Source organism: Sarcophilus harrisii, chromosome 1 (assembly GCF_902635505.1).
Source record: "Sarcophilus harrisii chromosome 1, mSarHar1.11, whole genome shotgun sequence".
Lineage (NCBI taxonomy): Eukaryota > Metazoa > Chordata > Mammalia > Dasyuromorphia > Dasyuridae > Sarcophilus > Sarcophilus harrisii.
Window position 1 is genome coordinate 577877390 of NC_045426.1, and position 22938 is coordinate 577900327.

At 34.5% G+C, this 22938-nt stretch overlaps 1 protein-coding gene across 2 annotated transcripts in view; it reads left to right on the top strand.

Moving 5' to 3' along the window:
• The window catches only part of CPQ (carboxypeptidase Q), a 630163-nt gene that overhangs the window by 398958 nt on the left and 208267 nt on the right, over positions 1 to 22938 (top strand). For both annotated transcript variants that reach the window (XM_031947017.1, XM_031947016.1), the window contains exon 5: positions 16671 to 16782. In XM_031947017.1, the coding sequence (XP_031802877.1) occupies positions 16671 to 16782 (112 nt within the window). The remainder of the gene's footprint in view (positions 1 to 16670; positions 16783 to 22938) is intronic.

Consider the following 22938-nt stretch of genomic DNA (forward strand, 5'->3'; position numbering starts at 1 on the left):
GCTCTATTGGAACTGATCTGGTTCATCTCATTGTTGAAGATGGCCACGTCCATCAGAATTGATCATCATATGGTATTGTTGTTGAAGTATATAATGATCTCCTGGTCCTGCTCATTTCACTCAGCACCAATTCATGTGTCTCTCCAGACCTTTCCGAATTCCTCCTGCTGGTCATTTCTTACAGAACAATAATATTCCATAATATTCATATACCACAATTTATTCAGCCATTCTCCAATTGATGGGCATCCACTCAGTTTTCAGTTTCTGGCCGCTACAAAGAGGGCTGCCATAAACAGAATCCTATATTCTTATCTCAGTCTTTCTTAACTTTCTTTCCTTATCTGCTCCATTTAATAATAGTTAATACTACTCTGAATTTTCTTGACATTTTTTTGGCTAAGGCAATTGGGTTAAGTGACTTGCCCAGGGTCACACAGCTAGGAAGTATTAGGTGTCTGAGACTAGATTTGAACTCAAGTTCTCTTGACTTCAGGGCTGATGGTCTATCCATTGTGCCACTTAGCTGCCCCTTCTTGACAATTTTTAATCTTGGTTCTCTTATCTGCTGACATTTCCTTTTTAGTGTCTTTTGTTGGATCATGCCCTCTAATTTTGAGCATACTAAAGATCTCTTCTTGGTCCTCTTCACTCTCCATACTCTCTTGTTGATTGCACTTCTTTCACATAAGTTCAGTTACTGTCACATTAGACAATCAGGTATAACCTGGCAACCATTATTACTTAACTAGTTAATGGTTAGAGTACCAGATTTGGAGTTAGTTAGACCTGAGATCAAATCCTAACTTAAATGCTTGCTAGCAACTCACTTAAATTTTCTAAGTCTTCTCAGCTGTAAAATGAGGATATTAATAGTCTTTATTTCAGAGTCGTTAAAAAAATCACATGAGATAGTACATTCCAAACATTTAAATCCATAAGTGCTAGTTAATATTATTGTTACTTATATATACACATATATATGTATATATCTCTAGTTATTCTCTTTCCTGAACTCTGGTCCCATTTTATGGGAAGACTATTGAGTTTATTAAACTGGATGTCTCCAAGACATTTCAGACTCAGCATGTTTGAAGCAGAACTCATAAACTTCTCTGGAAAAAAAAAAAAAAACTCTCTTTTTGTAAATTATTTATAGTAAAAGTCCCACTATTATTTCAGTTTTCTAGGTTCGCAGCCCCAAAGCCAGCCTTCATACTTTACTCTTTCTCATTGTACATATCCAATCAGTTGCCAAGTCTTGTTAATTGTACTTCTTTTTTCATCTTCCTTTCCTTTTCTTCATTCACATGACAGTACCCTAATTCAGGACCTTAATTACCTATGACCTGGAAAAATATAATAGCTATCGAATTCCCCTCCTTGCTTCAAGTCTCTCCCTACTCTAATCCAACCTGCACACAACTTCCAACATTATATTTTTAAAGCATAAGTGTGAATATGCCATTCTCCTAGTAGGTAAAGTCCTATGGCTCCCTTTCATTTCTGGAATTAAATATAATGCTCTTTTGTGTATTTAAACTCCTTCACAACCTATTTTCAACCTTCATCCCAGTCTTTATATGTATCAGTTTTCTTATCACATTTTATAAGCCAACTAAAGTCTTGCTGATTCTCATAAACTCATGCTCTATCTCCATTCCTTTGTACATAGTGTCTCCAATGCCTCAAATATATTCCCTTCTCACCTTTGCTTCTCAGAATCCCTAGTTTTCTTCAAAGCTTTTTTCAGATAACACTTACAACAAATGGAGAATTTTTGAATGCTGGGGATAAATTTACTTACTTTGGCAGTATACTTTCCAGGAAGGTATACATTGATAATGAGGCTGATACACACATATTGCCAGAGCTAGGTCACTGCTGGGAGATACTGGAAGAAAATGTGGGAAAGATGAGGTACTAGACTGCCTACCAAACTGAAGATCTACAGAGCTGTTGTGCTGTCCTGTGTGTGTGGCTGTGAAACCTGAAGCACTATGCTAGGAAACTGAATCATTTTCCATTTTTCGAACTAAACTGCCTAGCATTAAAATTCTACTGTAGAGAGTGCAACTCCATTGGACTGGCCACATTGTAAATGCCAAATAAATGCTTGCCAAAAACGCTATTTTTAACAAAAGGCAAGCACTCACAAAGTGGTCAGAAAAAGTGATATAAAGATACTCTCAAACTCTCTCTTAAAATTTTTGGAATTGATTGTATGACATGGGAGACACTGGCACATGAAGACCTCTTACAATATGCCCTCATCAGAAAAGTGCTGTGCTCTTTGAGTAAGGCAGAATTGAAATAGTTCTAAAGAAATGTAAAATGTACAAATTTAGAGAATCCATCCAAATGTTTACATGGACTATGTGTGACTGACTTGTAGCTTATTTTGCTCTGATCAGCTACAATGAGATAACTGTAACTTGACTCTAATACACTGATATCATCTTGGTCTTCTTTAAGAATACAGGACAACAACCACCCAATAAATCAACAACCCAGTTAACCTACATGAGACATTTCCTGACCATCTGTCAGTGCATGCATCTCTTACCCATCCCAATTACCTTGTATTTATTTTGTTTCTATTTATATGTATACAGCTTATCTCTCTGATAAAATAAAAGCTCCTTGTGCTCAGAGACTGTTAATTTTATCTCTTTACCTCCACTACCTAAGATACTATCTGGCTTATAGTTGGCATTTAACAAATGCCTTTAGATTGATTGAATGATCTGATCTAATTAACCACATAAAATTTTGCTTATCAGTATTTTTGCAGTAGGCTGCAAGTGACTTCTAGGATTTTAGAAACTGTCAGATCCAGAAGAACTCTGAGACTGATTGTAATGGAGCAAAAGTCAAAACAAAAAATAGTAGGACTGATACTAAAAATTAATATTTTTATGTACCTTTTAAAATTATGAGGCTTTTTCATCACAGCAGCTCTGTGATATATTATTTTCTTGTGTATTTCATAGATGAGGAAACTGAGACATGGAATATCAATTCATATTTATACAGTGCTTCAAGGGATGTAGGAGATTTGATGACAGCTAATATTCATGTAGCACTTAAAGACTTGCAAAGAATTTTATATATGTTAATTAATTTGATCCCTACAACAGTTCTAGGATGTAGGTACCATTTATATCTTCATTTTACAGTGGAGTGGGAGAAGTGAGGTGATTTTCCCAGATTTATAGTATGCATCTAAGTAACTGTTTAAGGAAAGGTTCAATCCAGTTTTTCCTGACTCTGGGTTCAACATTCTTTCTGCTTGGTGACTTGCTATCCTAGGACATAGGGCTGAATGTCTAGGATAATTTAATACCATAAGATCAATAATTTACAGCTAGAAGAGAAACAGTGAATAAAGAATACGATATTGTATTCTTCCATTGAATTGTATTTCTTTTATATATATATATATGTATATATATATGTATGTATATATTTTACCTATAATATCTTATATATAATAGATTATATCTATATACTTTTATGTTTTAGATATGATCTACGTATATATATACACACACCAACAATATGATATCTATATGCACATAGACATAGATATATGTATACATATATACCATATGTATATATACACACACACTACTTCTAAGCTCCCATGGTTGCTAATAATGGGAGGTTCTTTGATTCTATTCCCAGTGTCCCATCCAGTAGCCCTCAGATTCAATAACAAATTATTTTTATGCTATATCTTATGCTTGAGTTGTAAAGACTCATGCTTTCTCTCATGCTTCTATGGAATTTAACTAAAAGGAGAGAGAAAACTCACTGTTAGTATTGTGAGCTTGATGGTGTAATAGAGCACTGGACATAATTTGGAAGATCTGTGTTCAGGTCCTGCCTTAGATATTTCTCCAGGCAGATTGTAAATTGTGAGCCTTACTTTTTGATAAAGTGATAGCTTCAAAGTGATTTTGTGGTCTAAGGGAAAGGAGTCCTATCTCTGCGCTCTCCTTTACTCTCTTTAGTTAAAAAAAATTAGAGGACCATTATTGAAAGCAGCCCTCCTACTTCTGTCATGTTCTTATGCTCTCTTGTGGTGTAGTACTATCCCTTGGATAGTCTCAAGGCACTCTTTCCCCTTGTTTAAGAGATCATCTCCTATTGCAGCCTGTCATTACTGCTGTTCTGAACCCCAGTGCTTTCATTTAATCAGAATGATTTCCTCCCACAGACATTCTCTGTTCCCCTATCCCCAAATCAATTTTTAATCCATTACAGCCATTTTTCTCTCCGAATGCTTTGCAATCCCATTTTGTAAATCCATCAGTGGCTTGGCTTTCTTGAGCCCCAGATAAATTAGGTCTCCTCATGTTTTGTCCTCATCTATCAGTTCAATATTGCACTAAGAGATTTCATCCAGGAACAGACATGATTTTCTTTTCATGAAGCAAATCTGACTTTCCCTCCTACACTTAAAAGAGGGGGCAGGCTGGACAAGCCTTACTTAGCTCTTCTCCCAGGAGCACCTCATCAGTCAGTGTGAGTTTTTGGATAGATGGCACATTTCCTTTTGAAAGTGATATGTTTCCTCAGGGCTACCAACACCCAAAGGCTCCATTGCACAAAGCCTGGAGATAAGGAACTGTTAGGAAAGGGAAGACCCTGTGTTTTCAATGTAAAGGTTGGAGGACACCACTTTCTATTGTGAGGCTTATTTCTATTCCACAGACATGCCTCTAATATTTATATAGGGAAATATTTATTTGAATTAAGCCATATTTGTCTATACTGAGTAGTATATTCACCAACATTTTCTTGCAAAATACAGGGTTCCTATCTAGAAGCAAGTAGTGCAGTGGATAGAGCATTAGTTTTGAAGTGAGAGCATTTTGGGTTCAAATTCTACTTGTGAGTCAGATGTAATTTCTATTGATGAGGGGATTGAGGATGATAGAATACTTATTGAATTTCATTAGGGCTAAAACTATCAGGTATCACTACTGATATAGTGAGCCATGGGAAGCTGGGGGACCAATGGACTGTCCAAGAAAGATTGAGTGCTTAGGTTGGAAATAGAATGGTTCTTAAGACCCATTCTAAACTTTAGTGGGATTGAAGCTCAGGGGGATAAGGAGACCTTCCTTTTAAAAAAAATCCAGTTTTTATGCTTACTATTCTTGTGATCGTCACTAAATATCTCTGAAATTCAGTTTCCTGATTTTGAAAACAAAGCAATCCATGCCCTCCAAGAGCATAATTGTAACAAGGGAAATAGCATTTGCACATGCATGTATACATGTGTATACATCTAGGTATATATATATATATATATATTTACATATATATGTATATAGAAAATAAATGGGCATTTGGAAATGAAAGACATTAGTATCTAGGGGGAATCAGGAAAGACTACGTATATAAAGTGATAAATAAATTGAATTTTGAGGAAAACTGGGGGTGCTAAAAGATGAAGATAAGAAGGGAATAGATTCCAGACATGAAGGATAACCAGTGCAAGATTATAGAAAAGTGTCATGCATATTAACAGTAAATGTGCCATTAGGTCCAGCTGTTCCAATGAATTATGGAGAGTCTCTATTGAATAGGGGTTGGTGAATGGGAAGATACAAAGCACAACTGAACTTAAGGAAAAATTACCTTGTTGGTTATGTGTAGGATAGATTGGAATGGGAAGAGATTTGAGGTAGAGACAAGGAAAGAAGCTATTGAAGTAGTGCAGGTGAAAGATTATGAGAATTTGGGTGGTTTTTTGTAGGTAGAGATCAGGGGACAGAAGGGAAAGATATTGTAGAACTGGAAACAAGATTTGGTGACTGGTTTTTTGGTTTTGTCTGATGAGTAAGAGTAAAGATCAAGGATAAAACGTAACACAGCAAGGGACTTAATAAGTTCTGGACATGAGAGATGACAGGAAGACCTTGGCTTTGAATATTATGATGCTGGCTGACATTATCTGTATGATCAGGGGAAAGTCACTTAATCTCTCTGGGCCTAAAAAACTTCTTGGAGACTTCATTAGTAAATTATATTTAGGTCGTGAATGTATATTGATTTTCCTGTGTTGATGATTTTGCTTTATATTACTTCATATCTCACCATATTATTTTGTATTATTTATATTTGTTGTTTTAGGATACCATATGTAAACATACATATATGTATATAGATGTTTTATGTATTTTTATATCTAGACTCATGGGAATTTCAACAAAGGGAATTTCCAGCATGGAAACTTCCTCTAAAGTCTTAAAGCATTGCCTGGGTCATGAAGAGAAATAATGACTTGATCTTGGTGGAAGTTACATAGCTATTATGTGTCAAGGGCAGAACTTGAACCTTGGGCTTGCTAAATCTAAACCCAAAAGTCCAAACACTATAACACAGTGCAGCTCAAGATTAATATACTTTGATTTATATAGCCATTTCCTAATTACTAGGAATGTTTTCAGTCTTTTATTCTATTAAAGAACAACTCTATTTCTTATAGCTAATTCCTCTTTCACTTTTAATGATATCTTTAGATTTTTTTTCAAACAAATTCCTCCCCATTAAAATGGGTTTTATAACAATTAGATGCCATGAAAAGTGACGTGGAATCATAGGCCTCAGTGGGATCAGGCAAGGTTACCTTATTCTCTTAAGCATTTCTTTCCTTTCAGGCATCTATTCTAAACATGAAATAATCCTATTTTAAAAATCCTGTAATAGGCTTCCCCCTCTTCCACTGTCATGCAGTCCTATGATTAGCTACCTCTCTGTGGAAATTTTTCCTTTTATGAAACCTAAATTCTTATTGCTGTGGTTTAATCCCCCTTTCTTTGTTCTTATTCTCAACTATTCGCCATCACATCTAAAAACCATTATTAGACCAGCCTTCAGCTTGTTCCACCTATAGGCTAAATAAGCTGAATTCTTTCATCTTTTCTTTTCTTTATAGTTCATAGTCTTCAGCCTTTTACTGTTCTTCCTTGTTAGGAATTTGAGGATTTCCCCTGTGGTCTGGAAAATGCGTCATCACTTGCATTTCATAACATTAATAACCCTTTCTCACCTCCTGAAATGATCCAATTCAATATGATCAAAGTAATCAGTCTGGGGGAAAAACAATCAAGGACATCTGGTTTCCCAATTTCTAGTCCAGAATAGAATATATGTAAAAGAGAATATTCTCCAGTAAAATGTAAAATCTGGCTTTCAAAGCTCTTCATAACCTGCCCTTCCTCCTCTCCCTCATACCTTTCCACTCTTCTTATACTTTCTACTTCAGCATGTATTTTGTGGTAATATCTTTGCTGTTCTTTAAACAAAACATACCATTTCCAACTCTTGACATTTTCATTGGCTGTCCTCCCTTCTTGGGATACTTTTCCACTGGCTTCCCATGTCTTCCTTCAAGTCTCACCTAAAATCCATCTCCTACAGGAAGCCTTTCCCAACCCCTTTTAATTCTAATATTTTATTTCCTATCTATCCTCTATATAGCTTATTTTATATAATTATCTCCACCATTAGATTGTGAGCTACTTGAGAACAGGGAATGTATTTTTCCTTACTTTACAAGCAGGCTCAACATTAAGCAGAGTACTATCTGTTATTCAGTAGGTACTTAATAAATTTTATTGCCTAATGATCTGACTGACATTATTTAGCAAATGCCTCCACTTATCGGTAATGCATCGAAGGGATCATAGTCATAGCAATAAATCTATATATGTAGCTGAATTTGAGGTGTAGAATATTAAAAACCAGGTGTCAAGATTAGTCAGTCATTCAAAAGATAAGTATATAAACAAAGGAAACATGAAAGTACTGAAATACCATGAAACCTTTTTTTTTTTCAAACAAGTCTGACTTCTTATTACATGTGCTTTGGCAAAATTAACCACAGTCAACTCAATGAGATTTCGACGTAGTAGTGTCATGAAAATAAAGGACAAATGAGATTGATAAGAAAGGGCCACACAGTTTGGTTCCTGACCAGGAGCAAATGAAACAAATGGGAATGATGGTGGGAGGTTGAAGGTAGGAATCTTTTTTTTTCCCCCATTTTGATTATATAGGTGACCCTATTCATGTTTCACTTGGTTATAAAAAGGATTTATATTAAGTGAAATAATGGAGGTTTCCTAACATACTTGACCATGGACTTAGACAATCTTAAAACTAGACGGGACCTTAAATATCTCTTACTCATTACTGAGTCATGGAGAGGCAAAATGGAATGTTGTAGAATAGATCATAAAATGGATTAGTTGCAGTAGCAGCTCCAAAACTCAAATCTCATGGCCCGCAGCCTAGCATTCTTTATTCTATATCTCACTGCCTTTCAATTATATCATTGAAAACAAAAACTTTGAACGGAAAATATTAGATATTTGATCTGTTATGTTGGCCTCTGAATTTACCTTCCAGTAGTCCACACATTTCTAAAACTGTAGGAAAGTGAATATCCTGGTCATATCTCCTTAGGACAAAAGCCTCTGTAGGATGGTTGACATACAACAGCAAATGGTTCACTTATTTTATTTATTTATTTATTTTTTTTAGTATTTTATTTTTCCCAGGTATATGTAAAAACAATTTTTAACATTTGTTTTTGAAACTTTTGAGTTCCACATTCTTCCTCCTTCTTCCTCCCCAGTCCCACCTCATTGTGAATGCAAACAATTTCATGTAATTTATACAAAATACTCATTCCATAATAGTTCTGTTGTGAAAGAAAAAAAGATAGAACAACGCCCTCCCTGCCCCAAAAAAATCAAGAAAAAACAAAAACAACTTCAGCTCTTAAGTAAAGAAAGTAAAAAAAAAAAAAAAAAAGAAAGAAAGAAAGAAAAAAAACAACCCCCCCCCCCCACAAAAACTAAGCTTCAAACTGTATTCAACACTATCAATTCTTTCTCAGTATGGATAGCATTTTTCATTATTAGTCTTTCATAGTAGTCTTGCATTGCTGTATTTCTGAGAACAGTGATGTCATTCACAGTTGAGCATCTTATAATATTGCTGCTATTTTGTACACAATACATTTCATTTTGCATTAGCTCATGTTAAGTCATTCCCCATTCTTCTGAGAGAATCCTGCTTATCATTCCTTATAGCACAATAGTATTTCATCATAATCACATACCATGATTTATTCAGCCAATCCCCAATTTATAGTCATCCCCTCAATTTCCAATTCTTTGCCTCTCCAAAAGAAATACTACAAGTATTATTTTGTACATAGCTCTTTTTGTTTTTTATCTCTTTTGGTGTATAGACCTAAATGCTGGGTCAAAGGCATGCATGGTTTTATAGTTCCTTAGTAGCTCCAAATTGCTCTACAGAATGGTTGAATCACTTCACAATTACACCAACAGTGCATTGATATCTCATTTTCCCCATAACTCCATTATTTGTTATTTTTCTTTTCTGTTCTATTAGCCAATCCAATTGGTATGTGATAGTACTTCAAAATTGTTTTAATTTGCATTGCTTTAATCAAGTCAATTAGAGTTTTTTTTTTATACAGCTACAGATAACTTACTATTTCATCTCAAAATTTTTCATATCTTTTGATCATTTATCGATTGGGGAAGATCTCTTTATAAATTTAACTCAATTCTCTATATGTTTGAAATAAAGGTGAGGCCTTTATCACAGAAACTTGCTTCATTTTTTTTTTCACAATTACTCTTGCTCTTCATTCTTTTTCTCCTTTCACCCTTTTCTTCCTCAAAAGTGTTTCACTTTTGACTGTCCTCTCCTTCAATCTACTCTCTCTTCTATCAATCTTACCCCCAATAATCTTTTCCCCTTCTCCTGTTATTCTGTAAGGACAGGTAGATTTTTTATACACAGTTGTGTGTTGATGATATTACCTTTTTGAGTCAATACTAATGAGAGTTAGGTTCACTTAACTATTGCTCATTTCACCCTTCTTTCCCTCAACTCTAAAAGTTTTTTATTGCTTTTATATACATGATAATTTATTCTATTCTATCTCTCTCTTTCCCTCAGTACATTCCTCTCTCATAAATTTTATTTTTTAGATATCATTTCTTCACATTCAACTAACACTTGTGCGCTCGCTCTCTCTCTCTCTTTCTCTCTCTCTCTCTCTCTCTCTCTATATATATATATATATATATATGTATGTATGTATGTATGTATTTTATTTATAACTGCCCTAATAATGGGAATCTTCTTATGTTACAAGTCTCATCTTCCCATGTAGCAATACAAACAGTTCAACCTCATTAAGTTCCTTATGATTTCCCTTTCTTGTTTATCTTTTTAAACTTTTCTAGAGTCCTATATTTGAGAGTTAAATTTACTATTCAGCTCTGGTATTTTTATTCATCAAGAATGTTTGAAAATCCTTTATTTCATTGAATGTGTATTTATTTTTCTTCTGAAAGATAATGCTCAGTTTTGCTATGTAGAAGATTCTTGGTTGAAATCCTAACTCCTTTGCTCTCCAGAATATCCTATCCCAGACCCTCAGATCCTTTACTATGAAAATTGCTAAATCCTATGTTTTTCTGACTGTGCTTCCAAGATACTTGAATGGTTTCTTACTGGCTGCCTGCAGTATTTTCTCTTTGACATTGAAGCTTTGGAATTTGGCTATAGTATTTCTGGGAGTTTTAATTTTTGACTCTCTTTCAAGAGGTGACTAGTGGATTCTTTCAATTTCTATTTTACCCTCTCATTATAGAATATCAAACTAGTTTTCCTTGACAACAATTTCTTGAAAGATGAAGTCTAAGCTTTTTATTCCAGTGATTTTAAAATTATCTTCCTGGATCTATTTTCCAGATCATTTGTATTTCCAATGAAATACTTCATATTATCTAATTTTTTTTATATTTTTGGTATTATTTGTTGATTCTTAATAAAACCATTAATTTCCATTTGCTCAAATCTTGCTTTTAAAGAATTATTTTCTTCAAAGAGCTTTGATACTTTTTTCCCATCTCCAATTCTATTTTTAAAGGAGTTATTTTCTTCAGTAGATCCTCCTCCCCTCTAAATTTTGCTGATTCTCTTCAAGGAGCTTTATTTTCCCTTCAGTGAATTTTTGAGTCTCTCTTTCCCTTTGGCCAATTCTGCTTATTGAGACTTTTTTTTATTGCCTTTTTGTGTTTCTTTTACCATTTGGCCTCATCTATATTTTAAGGTCTTTTTTTCTTCAGGTTTTTTTTTTTTGTTTTGTTTTGTTTTTTTGCATGTGTGTGTGTGTGTGTGTGTGTGTGTGTGTGTGTCTCCTTTACTAAGCTTTTGACTTATTTTTCACGATTTCCTTGCATCACTCTCATTTCTCTTTTCAAATTTTCCTCTACTTCTCTTACTTGATTTTCAGAATCCTTTCTGAGCTCTTCTATGGCTTGAGATCAATTTCTTTTTGCTTGGAGGCTTTAGATATAGGAGTTTTGACTTTGATATCTTGTAAGTATGTGTTTCAGTCTCCCATGTCACCAGCGTAACTTTCTATGGTCAGAATCTTTTTCTGTTGTTTTCTCATTTTCTTAGTCTATAACTTGACCATTAATTTTTTTTTTTTTTTAAAGTAAACCCTGCTTCCAGGGTGGAAAGTAAATTCTCTCCCAACATTCAGGGGTTTTGTGCATCTGTTTTCAGAGATATTTCTAGGGATTCTAAGTTTTCAGTTCTTTAAGGTGATATTGATGAGGGAACCCTGAAACTGTCCTCTGACTTTGGCTTGGGGCCGGGGGGGGGGGGGGGTAGGGAGAGGGAGGAGGAGAAACTTTCCTTGAACTCTTGAGAAACTCTCCTCTGGGAGAAGCCCACCTCAGGAAATCAAGATAAAGTAGTTTCATTTTGTTATCTTGGTGGGACTAATTGCACCCTCTATTGAGTTGAAAATTAGTTCAGGACCAAGCTGCAAGTTCTGGTGTATTAGCTGCTCAGGACTGCCATCTAGATTTCATATGGACAGAGCAACAGAATCCTGCCTCAATGCTAGCAAAGGGATCTCTGTAATCTCCTTCTGAGCAGTTGTTCAGAACATTTATCTGTGGGCTGAGAGCTCTGGAAATTTCTGCTGCTGTTGTTGAATCATCCATTCTAAGGTCTGTTTCTGGTTTTCTGAAGCCTATGGTGTGTCCTGTGCTGAACTGTGTTTCACTCTTACCCAGGTGTGACAGACTTGCCTAACCTCCCATGGAAAATTGTTTCACTCTGCCTTTTTTTGTGGGTTCTGCTGCTCCAGAATTTGTTTGGAGGAATTATTTAAAAGCGTTCAGAGGGGCTGAAGAGAACTCAAATGAGAACTTGCCTTTACTCCACAATCTTGGTCCACCACTTGGCCCACTTTTTTCCGATGTTTAATGTACTAAAATTTCCATACAACAAAATGATATTAACAATTTCTTGAAATCCATTGCAATCATATTTGCCTTTTTTATCCCAAAAAGAGTCTGTTGAGGTTTTGATAAGAATATCTTATAGTTAATTTATTTTAACTTATTTTTTAATCTTATAATTAATTTAGATCTATGTGTTCAATTATTATGATGACTTTCCTTGTGGCTGGATCATATTTAAACCCTTTTCTATGTTTTCACATGTTGCCACATGTCTGCTTATTTTGTTCTTAAAACATAAAAATTCTCCAGCAGTTGCCTGTTGTGCATGCATCTGACCACTTTGATAATATATTTTGAATTCTAATCATGTCCTCTGAGTTTGACCTCATTTCCAGGTTGAAGTCCTTTGCAAATGCCCTTTACTCATTTCAGAATTCATTTATCTATATTCAAGCAGTTGCAATGCAAGTGTCATTGTTTGCATTTGTCTAATATTAAATTTAGAGTAAAATATTAACAAACATAATAATAGCTGGCACATAATGGCTCTTTCCCCCTAAATGTAAACCTCAAAGATTCACATATTACTTCACAGACATAGCATTACAAAACCTCAGACTTGAAAGGGACCTCTGAGGCCATCTTGTCTTATCCATACCTTACCAAGATGCCCCTTTATGTCCCTTTACCTCACTTCCCCCAAGTGGCCATCCATTCTTTGCCTGAAAACCTCAGTGAGGGGAAATTTCATTAGGCATCCCATTCTTCATTCATTCTATAAATATTTATTAAGCGTCTGACAGGCACTGTTCTAATCTCTGGAGATACAAAAACAAGTAAAAGATGGCCCCTACCCTTAAGGAACTTATAATCAAACTGGAGAGACCCATTCTACTTAATGATAGTTCTAATTATCAATAAGTGTTTCCATAGAACTAATTGACTTATTTGAAAATAATTGTAATTAATATTATGCTGACTTTACAGATGGAAAAAAAAAAAAAAAGAAGCACTGAAATATTCAGGGATTTGGCCATAGACGTATAGCTAATGAGTGTCAATACTGGGATTCAAACCCAAGTCTTACTAGGTGTTCTTTCCCCCCTCCATTTCTTGATACCTTTAATATTTTAGTCATTATTCCATTGCTCAGATAAAGGATAAAGGTGCTACAGAGACACCAAAGACCATATTATACAGAATGCCCCATGGTTTTCAGAATCTTTGTCTATTTTTTGACTATATTTTCACTTCTGATTTTATATTTAATCCTGAATAGGATTCAACTTTTTTTGGGGGGGGTGGGAGACATTTGGGAAAACATTATCAAGAAGTGCCATTTCAAAATTGTGTATACCCTTTGATCCAGCAGTGCCAGTATTGGGTCTGCATCCCAAAGAAATAATAAAAGAAGGGAAAGGACCCATATGTGCAAAAATGTTGGTAATGTGCAAAAATGTTTGTAACAGCCCTTTTTGTGGTGACAAAGAATTGGAAAATGGGTAGATGCCCATCAACTGAGGAATGAAATATTATTGTTCTATAAAAAATGATGAACAGGCTGACTTTAGAAAGGCCTGGAAAGATTTACATAAACTGATGCTAAACAAAACAAGCAGAACAAGGAAAACATTATACATGGCAACAACAGTATCATCATTGATCAGTGATCCAAGGAAATTCCAATAAACTTTGGATGGAAAATGCCATGTGCATCCAGAGAGAATATGGAAACTGAAAGTAAATCAATATGAAGCAGGTTGTGATGCCTTTAAGAAATTGTATTTCCTATTGATCTGTGATTCCTTTCAGATTCCCAGCCCCTCCTGGCTGAGGCATATCCTCCCCAGACAAGTTGTCTTTCCAGGATGCCAGAGCTTTTGATTCAATTACAAACACTGGTCAAAAAGCATCCCTTTAAATTCTAATAGGAGATCTGGGCTTGTCCCAGCCCCCACTGGGTCTGAGCCAACTTGGGCTCTCCCAGCCCCCACTAGGACACTCTATAAAAGAGCCAAACTAAAATCTTCTCTTTGCAGAGGTTCCAAACATGCCAGCTATGCTATGTTTGGGATGCCAAGGAGCCTCTGTCTACTAGAATATTCTTTTCCAGTGTCACCCTCTTTTTATCCTCAACTATTTCCCTAACCAGACTTTATGCCTGGCAGGATTTCTAACCTTACTTCCAATCCCCATAGTAAACCTTGTTTATCAATCTAGGTTTTCAGGTCTGTAAATTCCTTTACAGAGAACCTCTGTACCACCAGAAGGAAGTCCCCCAAACTCCCTATCCTTGCGCCGAATCCCAAGGGGTTGCAGAGGAGCCAAACCTCTCCATTTGGTTCCCTAAACCCCGAACCTGCCACTAGACCTTATCATTTAACTCCCTGACCAACAGAAACCCTAATCTCATTTTGGTTCCCTAAATCTAAACCTTATCAAACACATACTATGTTCACTTTTTTTTCTTCTTCTTTTTTCTCTTGTGGTTTTCTATTTTTATTCTAATTTTCCTCTCCCAACAGGATTCAAATGGAAATATATAAAAAATGAGTGTACATATATAACCCCACAAAATTATTGTTTTATATGTAATTGGGGAAAATAAGAATATTAAAAAAAAAAGAAGTGTCATTTCCCAATCCATTACAGTTTGTGCATATGAACCATTTCAAGGGGGGAAAAGCAAAATTAACTTTTCTTTTATTCTTTAAAAAAAACAAAACTGATCTAAATAAAAGTTCATTCAAAAAATGTTAAACTCTTGCTAATCCAGTGTTCCTTTTAATTGTGTCACTTCATGGATTGCAAGAAAGATAAGAATGCCAACTGATTAGAATAGCATCCCAAATGGGATTATGCTATTTTTAAAATCAGAATTTCCTCTTTTTGCAATATGTATTCATTCTTTCCTTGGGGCCCAAAGAAATCATTCCTTCTGGGTCAGCTCCATAGCTATTTAGGGGAACAGTATAAGAGTCACATGTGACTACAATGAAAGGGAGTTTGGTTTTATCTATTCAGATAGAGGCAATAGAGGAAAGGAAGCTCAGTTCCTTCTAAAAGCAGAAAGATTTCTCTTAGCCTTAATTATTCAGATAATTAATCCAACTCCACTTGGCAGTTTTTAAAAATTTATCCACACATAGAAAAATGATTCAGGTGGAAACATCTATTTTCTAAGAAAAAATTACTAATTTTTTAAAATCACAAAGCATGATTATCTGAAAGCTGCAGGGATTCTACCTCTTAGAGAATGCTATTATCTCCTGACTTATTTAACAATAGTAAATTTAAGCATTTAAATTAATGTATTTACATTTTAAGAGTCCTTCCTGTTCCAAATTCTTTTGAATCATAAGGCATAGATTTAGAGCTAAGGAGGAATTTTGGAAACTATTTAGTCCAAATCTCAAATCCTTTTTTTCTTTTTCTTTAAATTTTATTTTTAATTTATAGAATAAAACAACCATTTCAATAACATAGTACAATAGAAAAAATAATTGCATATGAAATATACAACAAAATTATCATGTAAATATTTTTCTTCTCTCTATCCTAGAAATGGCTACCATTAGACACAAATATATAGTATATACTTCTATTTATCATTCCTTTCACTGGATGTAGATAGCATTGTCATTCATATATTCTTTATAGTTAATTTGGATATTTATAATAGTCAAAATAGCTTACTCATGCAAAGTTTTTTTTAAAGCAATAATGCTATTACTGTATACAATGTTTTCTTGGTTCTACTCATTTTGCCCGTCATCTTTTTGAGCAAGTCTTTCTATGTTTTTCTAAAATTATTGAACTCATTATTCCTTATAGCACAACAGTGTTCTATAAAAATCATACATTACAAAAATAATACCATTCTCCAATTAATGATAATGCCCATAGAGGTTTGGGCAACTTTCCCATGGTTACACAGGAAACTAGTGGGATATCTAGAATTAGAATTGAGACCCTTAATTTTAAATAGTGTTCCTTTTATTGATCATAAAATTTAAGAAAGTACCACACATACTAGTAGATCAATAAGAATTGAAGACTTACTATAAATTGCAGGCACTAGAACAAACTCTAGGAATATGAATATAGAAATTTTAAAATCTTTACTCACAAGAGTATCCATTATACTATGGAGAACAGTTTGAAGGAGAGGCACCACAAGAGTGGAGGATTGGCTTTATAAATTTTATTACATCTAATGTATTCATAAGTTTTTTTCTTGTAATATTTTATAAAGAGAATAATTACAGTCCAGGTAGTAAGTGCCATTTTAACTTTTTTTTCTTTTCACATTTAGTAAATCAATGTATTTATATTTTTTAGGTTGTCTTAGTCAGTGGACACCTGGACAGCTGGGATGTTGGACAGGGTGCCCTTGATGATGGCAGTGGAGCATTTGTATCATGGGAAGCCCTCTCTCTTATTAAAGATCTAGGTAAATATTTAAAAAGTTGTTAACTGAGGTATAAGCATTTCAAGAATGGTAGGATCTTTGTTGTTATGTTCATTGGTGTTTTAACTCTAGGAACAAGCTATGTTGCAAAATATTGGTTCCCTTGTGTTTGCAAAGCCTCCTGCATTTCCCTATTACTAATTTCCTAGAACCAAATTTAAGAGTGAAGTGTTAAACTGTATTCCACACACTAAAAGTACTAAATAGACTAATCATTATGGAAAATTAGTATGCCATTGTAACTAACACCATCTTAGTCATCGAATGTGGTTGATACCTCTGCTAGACTGAGGCTAGATTTCTATGAAGAAAGTAGGGGAAATAGTTTAATCAGTAAAACTAGCAGTGCCTTGGTGGTTCTTACTCTCTCAAGTCCCTGTACAAATGTAGAAAAAACTTTGTTGAGTTTTTTTAGTTCAGTGCTATGTATAAAAGTGGTATTGGCAATCAGACTTCAAAGACCAGCCCAAGGGCAGAAGGAGACATTTATGAGTCACTCCACTGAAACCAGCAAGACTAGATTACAATACCTTTCTCAGTGAAATCTAAAGGTGGACTTTAGAAGGGGAGAAGAAATGAACAATTGTATAGTAATGAGCACCTTTATAAGTAGAAAGCAGAGGTGTTTTTATTGTGAGGACCAGAAAGGTTGGTTCTCTTGGGACTGAGAACTGTCTGTTCTAGTGAAGAACTACTGTTATAGTCATCTCTAGTGGAAGTTAAACATTTAGCTTTTATTGGATGTGATCTTTGAATCATTAGTCTACTATATACCTCATCACTATGGGATTGTTTCATTATTCTATAGGGAAGATCATGGGAACATACACAACTACCTCAGAATAAACTATGGAAAAACTACCAATTTGAGTCTTAAAAGTTAAGATAAGCAAGTATCTTTCCTACTGTACTCACAACAGGGTTTATCCTCTGTCTGTCTGGAGGTTGTGTGTCTCCTTCCAAGTTGGCCATCTGACAAGTTTTTGTCACTCAGTCAATATTATCCCCTCTAACAAACAATGGCTTTCCTGAGTCTCAAGTTTAGGAACCAGCTATAGTCACATCCTAGGAACAGGATTATAGCTGGGGTCTCCAGTCCTAGCTATGTTTGCTTCCAAGTGTTGTTATTGTTATTGTTTTTAACCACGTAATTTGTTTGGTAGTTTACTATTTAAGTTAGTGATAAAGTTGCTTATATTCTTTTTTTCATTGGTGGTCTGTCTTATTAGAAGGTCCACAAGTGTCTATCAATTTCTACTACTATTACTATTGAAATTATTTTTGAAAGATAATTTTTTTTAAATGTAGAAAAATAAGGGAAAATAATTTACCCAAAATGGAGGCTTAAGACAAAATGAAGATGGGTAATTGAAAATGACTAACTTATTGCTACTATATCATTAAGGTATTAAAACTTATTTCTAGTAAAATATGACACTCCTCATTTTCCTCCCATCCTACTCTTATCCTTCATAAAACATAAAAATGATGAAATACTTATTAAAACTTATTCAGTAATGGAATCTAACAATGGGTGTAATGTTCTGCTCCTTTAGCTTTCTGCCTCTTTGGTGAGATCTAGAAGGGAAGGATGTTTCATTATTATTTTTCTGGACTAAGTGGTTATTAGATTTACTCAGAATTGGGTTTCCTTTTTGTATTCATTTATAGCATTGTAGTTATTATAAATATTTTCCTTCTAGTTTTACTTATTTAACTCTGTCTCAAGTCATATAAATCTTCCTGTGTTTTTTAAAATTCCATATATGCATCTTTTTTAAAGCATCCAATAATATTTTATTATGTTCCTCTGATTGGATCATAGAATTAGAGTTAGAAGGACACCCAGAGGTCATCCAATTCAAACCTCTTATTTTATAAATGAGAAAACTGAGGAAAAGTAAGTATTTGTCCAAATTCTTATAGGTATTAAACTTCAAAATTGTGACTCAAATCCCAGTTCTTTGGCTTTAAACCCAGTAATCTTTCTATTGTACCATGATGCCTTAGCCATTTACCATTTGTTGGACACTCAGTTTTCCCATCCCTCCTTTTTTCCCCACAAAAAAGAACCTGCTATAAATATATATATATATATTTAATCTATTGGGCCTTTGTTGCTATCTTTGATCTTCCTAGGATATATATCCAGTAGTCAGATTGCTGGGTCAAAGGGTATGGACAATTTAGTTCATTTTCTTGCTTAATTTGGGATTGTTTTCCAGAAGATTTAGAACAATTCACATTTTCACCAATTATGTTTGGTGTGCTATAATATATGTAAAATGTAGTAAGGATAAACAAAAGGTGTTTTCTCTCTATTTGGGGGTTTTTGTTTGTTTGTTTTTAAGAGACCTTAGCACCTACTGACCTATCTAGTCTTGGCAGACTTATACTTTTGTTAATTGTTCTGTTTCATTGGTGTAGTCACAATAGAAATAAATTTCACATGCAACATACTCATGTTTTGGAAAAAAGGGGTATGGTGTACTGGGGTGTAAGCAGGAAAGGTGTTGTGCTTCTCATTGGCTAAATGCAGACAACTCTAGATGAACAAAAGGTTGGTCCTTGGTTAAAAAAAAAATAGAAAAAGTCTACTAAGGCTGAACTATATGTGATTTTTAAAAATGAGCATATATGGTTACAGTAATTATAAATGAGGGATCACGATGCAGAATCAAAACAAAATATCACAGTAGAGAAATGTATAATTGAAAAGAAAGACAGGTCAGTCATTAAGAAAAAAAAACAAAACAAAACAGGATAACTGGGGATAATCAGCAGATTCCATTGCTTTGTCAAGGGATATAGAGGAACAATTGCAGCAGGTTGGGTGGGTCCTCTCTGGCACCTCCAGGATAACAAAGATAGAAGCTTCATAGGAAAAGCAGGTGCAAATGGGACATGATTACATCTTTGAACAGAGTTCCTACACTGATGAGTCTACAGTAGACTCATCAAAGTAGAATTATGGAAACATTGTTACCCTACATGGTCTCTTTGCATTCAATCTCTCCTTAGCTAATTCCCAACACACAAATTTAGTAATATGATAACCTGTCTTTTGCTCAAAATCCTTCAATGCTTCCTCATTTCCTACTGAATAAAATCTAATTTCAGCCTCCAGTTCAAGGCCTTGCACAATCTGGCCATAGGTACCTCATTTGGACTCTTTTCTTATTATTGCCTTTCATTAAACAGTCTTCTTGAAATTCCCTATGAATATTCTGTATTTTCCTGCCTCATGCCTTTGCCTTCCTTAAATCTGTTATGTACCTCATTTCTGCCTGTTAGAATTCTCCCTATCTTTTAAGGCCTTTAAGGCTCAATTGTCATCTGTACCACGAAATCCATCCTGATGCTTTCAAGTAGAATTGGACTCTCAATTTTCTGAAAATTTTCATACCTTTTATTTGTACTTATATTCTACTTTGCATTAATAATTATATTCTAAAATATAAGGTGAAACAAACAATGAATCATAAATTAAGATTTGGGAAAGACTTCAGAGGTCAGCAAGTCCTAATCCTTCATTTTATAGCTAAGGAAGCCAAGTACTAATGAAGTTCAATTATCACACAGTTAGAAATGACAGAATTCTGACTTGAATTCACATCCTTTGAAGGATTCTATTGTATTTATTTCCCATTCTACTTTGCAATCAAAAATTGTGTGATGATTTAGAGAATGATGAATACATAACTCAGTGAACTTTCTGTGCTGTTGGAGTAATGTAGAGTTCTGTCTGTATTTCTTCAGTGTAGAGAATTCCCTGTATAAAAACTCCCTCTACCAATACACATTGGCAACTCTTCTGTAATTTATAGTTACAGGATTGCCAAGTCACTGAAAGATAAATTGCTTGCTTAAGGGCTAATAATATATATCTGAGATAGAATTTGAACCCAATACTGATCCTTTTCCTGTGATGCCAAATTGGCTCTTTTTCCCATAGTAGTTAATTCATTTCATGTAAAATTTTATTTCAGTTTTTGTTCACATCATACATTTGTTCAATGTCTCCTGGCTTAACTAATACTTAAAAAAAAAAAACTATAGGGAAAGTTTCTGAGTCTGTACTTTAAAGCATAAGGGATTAAAGTTGGCTTTCCTTAAAACGTCTGCTTTAAAGGTATACAGGGCTTTCAAAATGATCAATTATCCCACTGCAGAAATCTGTGGTGGGTTTTTCTATTATTGTTGTTATTATTCTTTTCAAAATCATGGTCACAGATTTCTATCTTTAGTTTGCTTTTCCTGTGTGTGTTCTCAGCAACAGCTGAGCCCCTAACATGCTGAGAATCAAAAATCCCTAATGAAGGAACTGATATAGCTGAATAAGAAACAGGATATGGTACTGGAGGGCAAGAAATGGGTTCCTAATATCACATGGAACCAAGAATGTTTAAATTGGTGAAATCTGGAAAACCCTTTGGGAAAAAAAATTTTTATTCCCAGGAAAATGAGGGGTTTGATTTTTTTTTTTTGGTAGATGTTCCATGGATGATATGTCATATAGCATTCTTGTCAAAGGTCCTTGGTAAAGTCTATATGAAATGTTGTTATAGTCTTGGCCTATGGATTTTTTTTTAAACTGGGAATGTTTTTCTAAGATACTTCATTCTATTTCCCTTGCCTCTCTCCTCCTTTTCCCCACCCCTATTGCTTCACTCCTAGCAGGCATAAATGTGAACAATAATCAACTAATCCAGCTCCAGAGTTATTTGTGTTTTATCAGTGCACAGACTCCCAATAGCTGTAAACAAAAGGTTATTCTTCATGCAATTCTGCTAAGTACTGTGTGTGTTTGTTTGAAGTTGTTTTGGATTTAAAGCTTTGTTTATTTTGAGTATTGTTGCCAAAAATACTTTGGTGCCAATGGACAAATCCTATGGCTAAAGATGTTTTGCTTCAACTTAATAATTTATTACTCAAAAAGTAAACACACCACCACCAATCCCAAAAGTTTTCCAGCTGAATTATTTCTGCCAGATACAGGATATTGAGATTTTGGTCCTAATTAGATGTAAGATAGTACCTGCCATGTTAACTGGCCCTCACAAGTTGGGATATGTAAGAAACCTTTTACTTCTGGAGAAGAATAGGGAGAAAAATAATTACTGTGTTAGAAGGTGAAGAAATGACTTTTTGTTGCACACAAAGCTTTGCGTGTTTCCCATGGAACTTCTTCTTAAGAGAGCAGGCATGAATCCAGTAGAAGACTGGTATGACTTCCCCTAAGTTCACAAACAATTCTGTGTAGGCTCATAGGAATAAATAAGACTGATGGTTACTAATCCTTGACTGAAGCAAAAGTTGCAAAGCTGGAATTGGGAGGAAAATTATGAAAAGTCTGGTAAGCCATTAATATAAGGATCTAGTAATGATATCACTTACTAATATGGAACTCCTTTGAGTGCTCTCATCACATTCCCATGGACTTACATCATCACTAATAGTGAATATTAATGCAAGAGTGGAGGTCAAGTGTAGAGCCAATCCTTCTACCTAGAGATAGTGCTAGGAGGCTAATTCTAGAGAACTAAGGTTGAAGAGGTATTCTGAACTCATGGAAAAAAACATCTTTTGTATTTTATATTGAAACTGAGCCCTAAAGGGAAATGCTATAATTAACTATTGCCCAGAGACTAATCTAAGTAAAAATGTCAGATATTTTATCTGGAAGAATCTCAGCTTAATCCTTACCCCTAGCATATATCTGAGAAGGTTAGGACCAAGATCTTGAGATACAAACAGCTTAAAATCTAGAGTATATCTAACTGACTTTGTGGGATATTTTTGTTTTTGTTTTCGTTTTCATTCTAGTATTTGAGGAGCTATCTTTCCACATGTAAGGACTATATTAATGTTGGACTGATAGAAACATTTAATGATTTCATCTACAATCAGAAGAATGAAAATACAATCACAAACTTTAGAGTTGAAAAGGAAACTTAATGGTCATCCAGTCCAGTTATACTTGAATATATCTAACATACTTAAGTGTCCATATAGCCTTTACTTAAAAACTTCTGATCTTAGGGAACCAAGCACCACTCAAGGCATTGATTTAAATCAAGTTTAAATTTACTTTTTTGTCATTTCTATCATTATACCTAATTTTGACCTCTAGGCTAT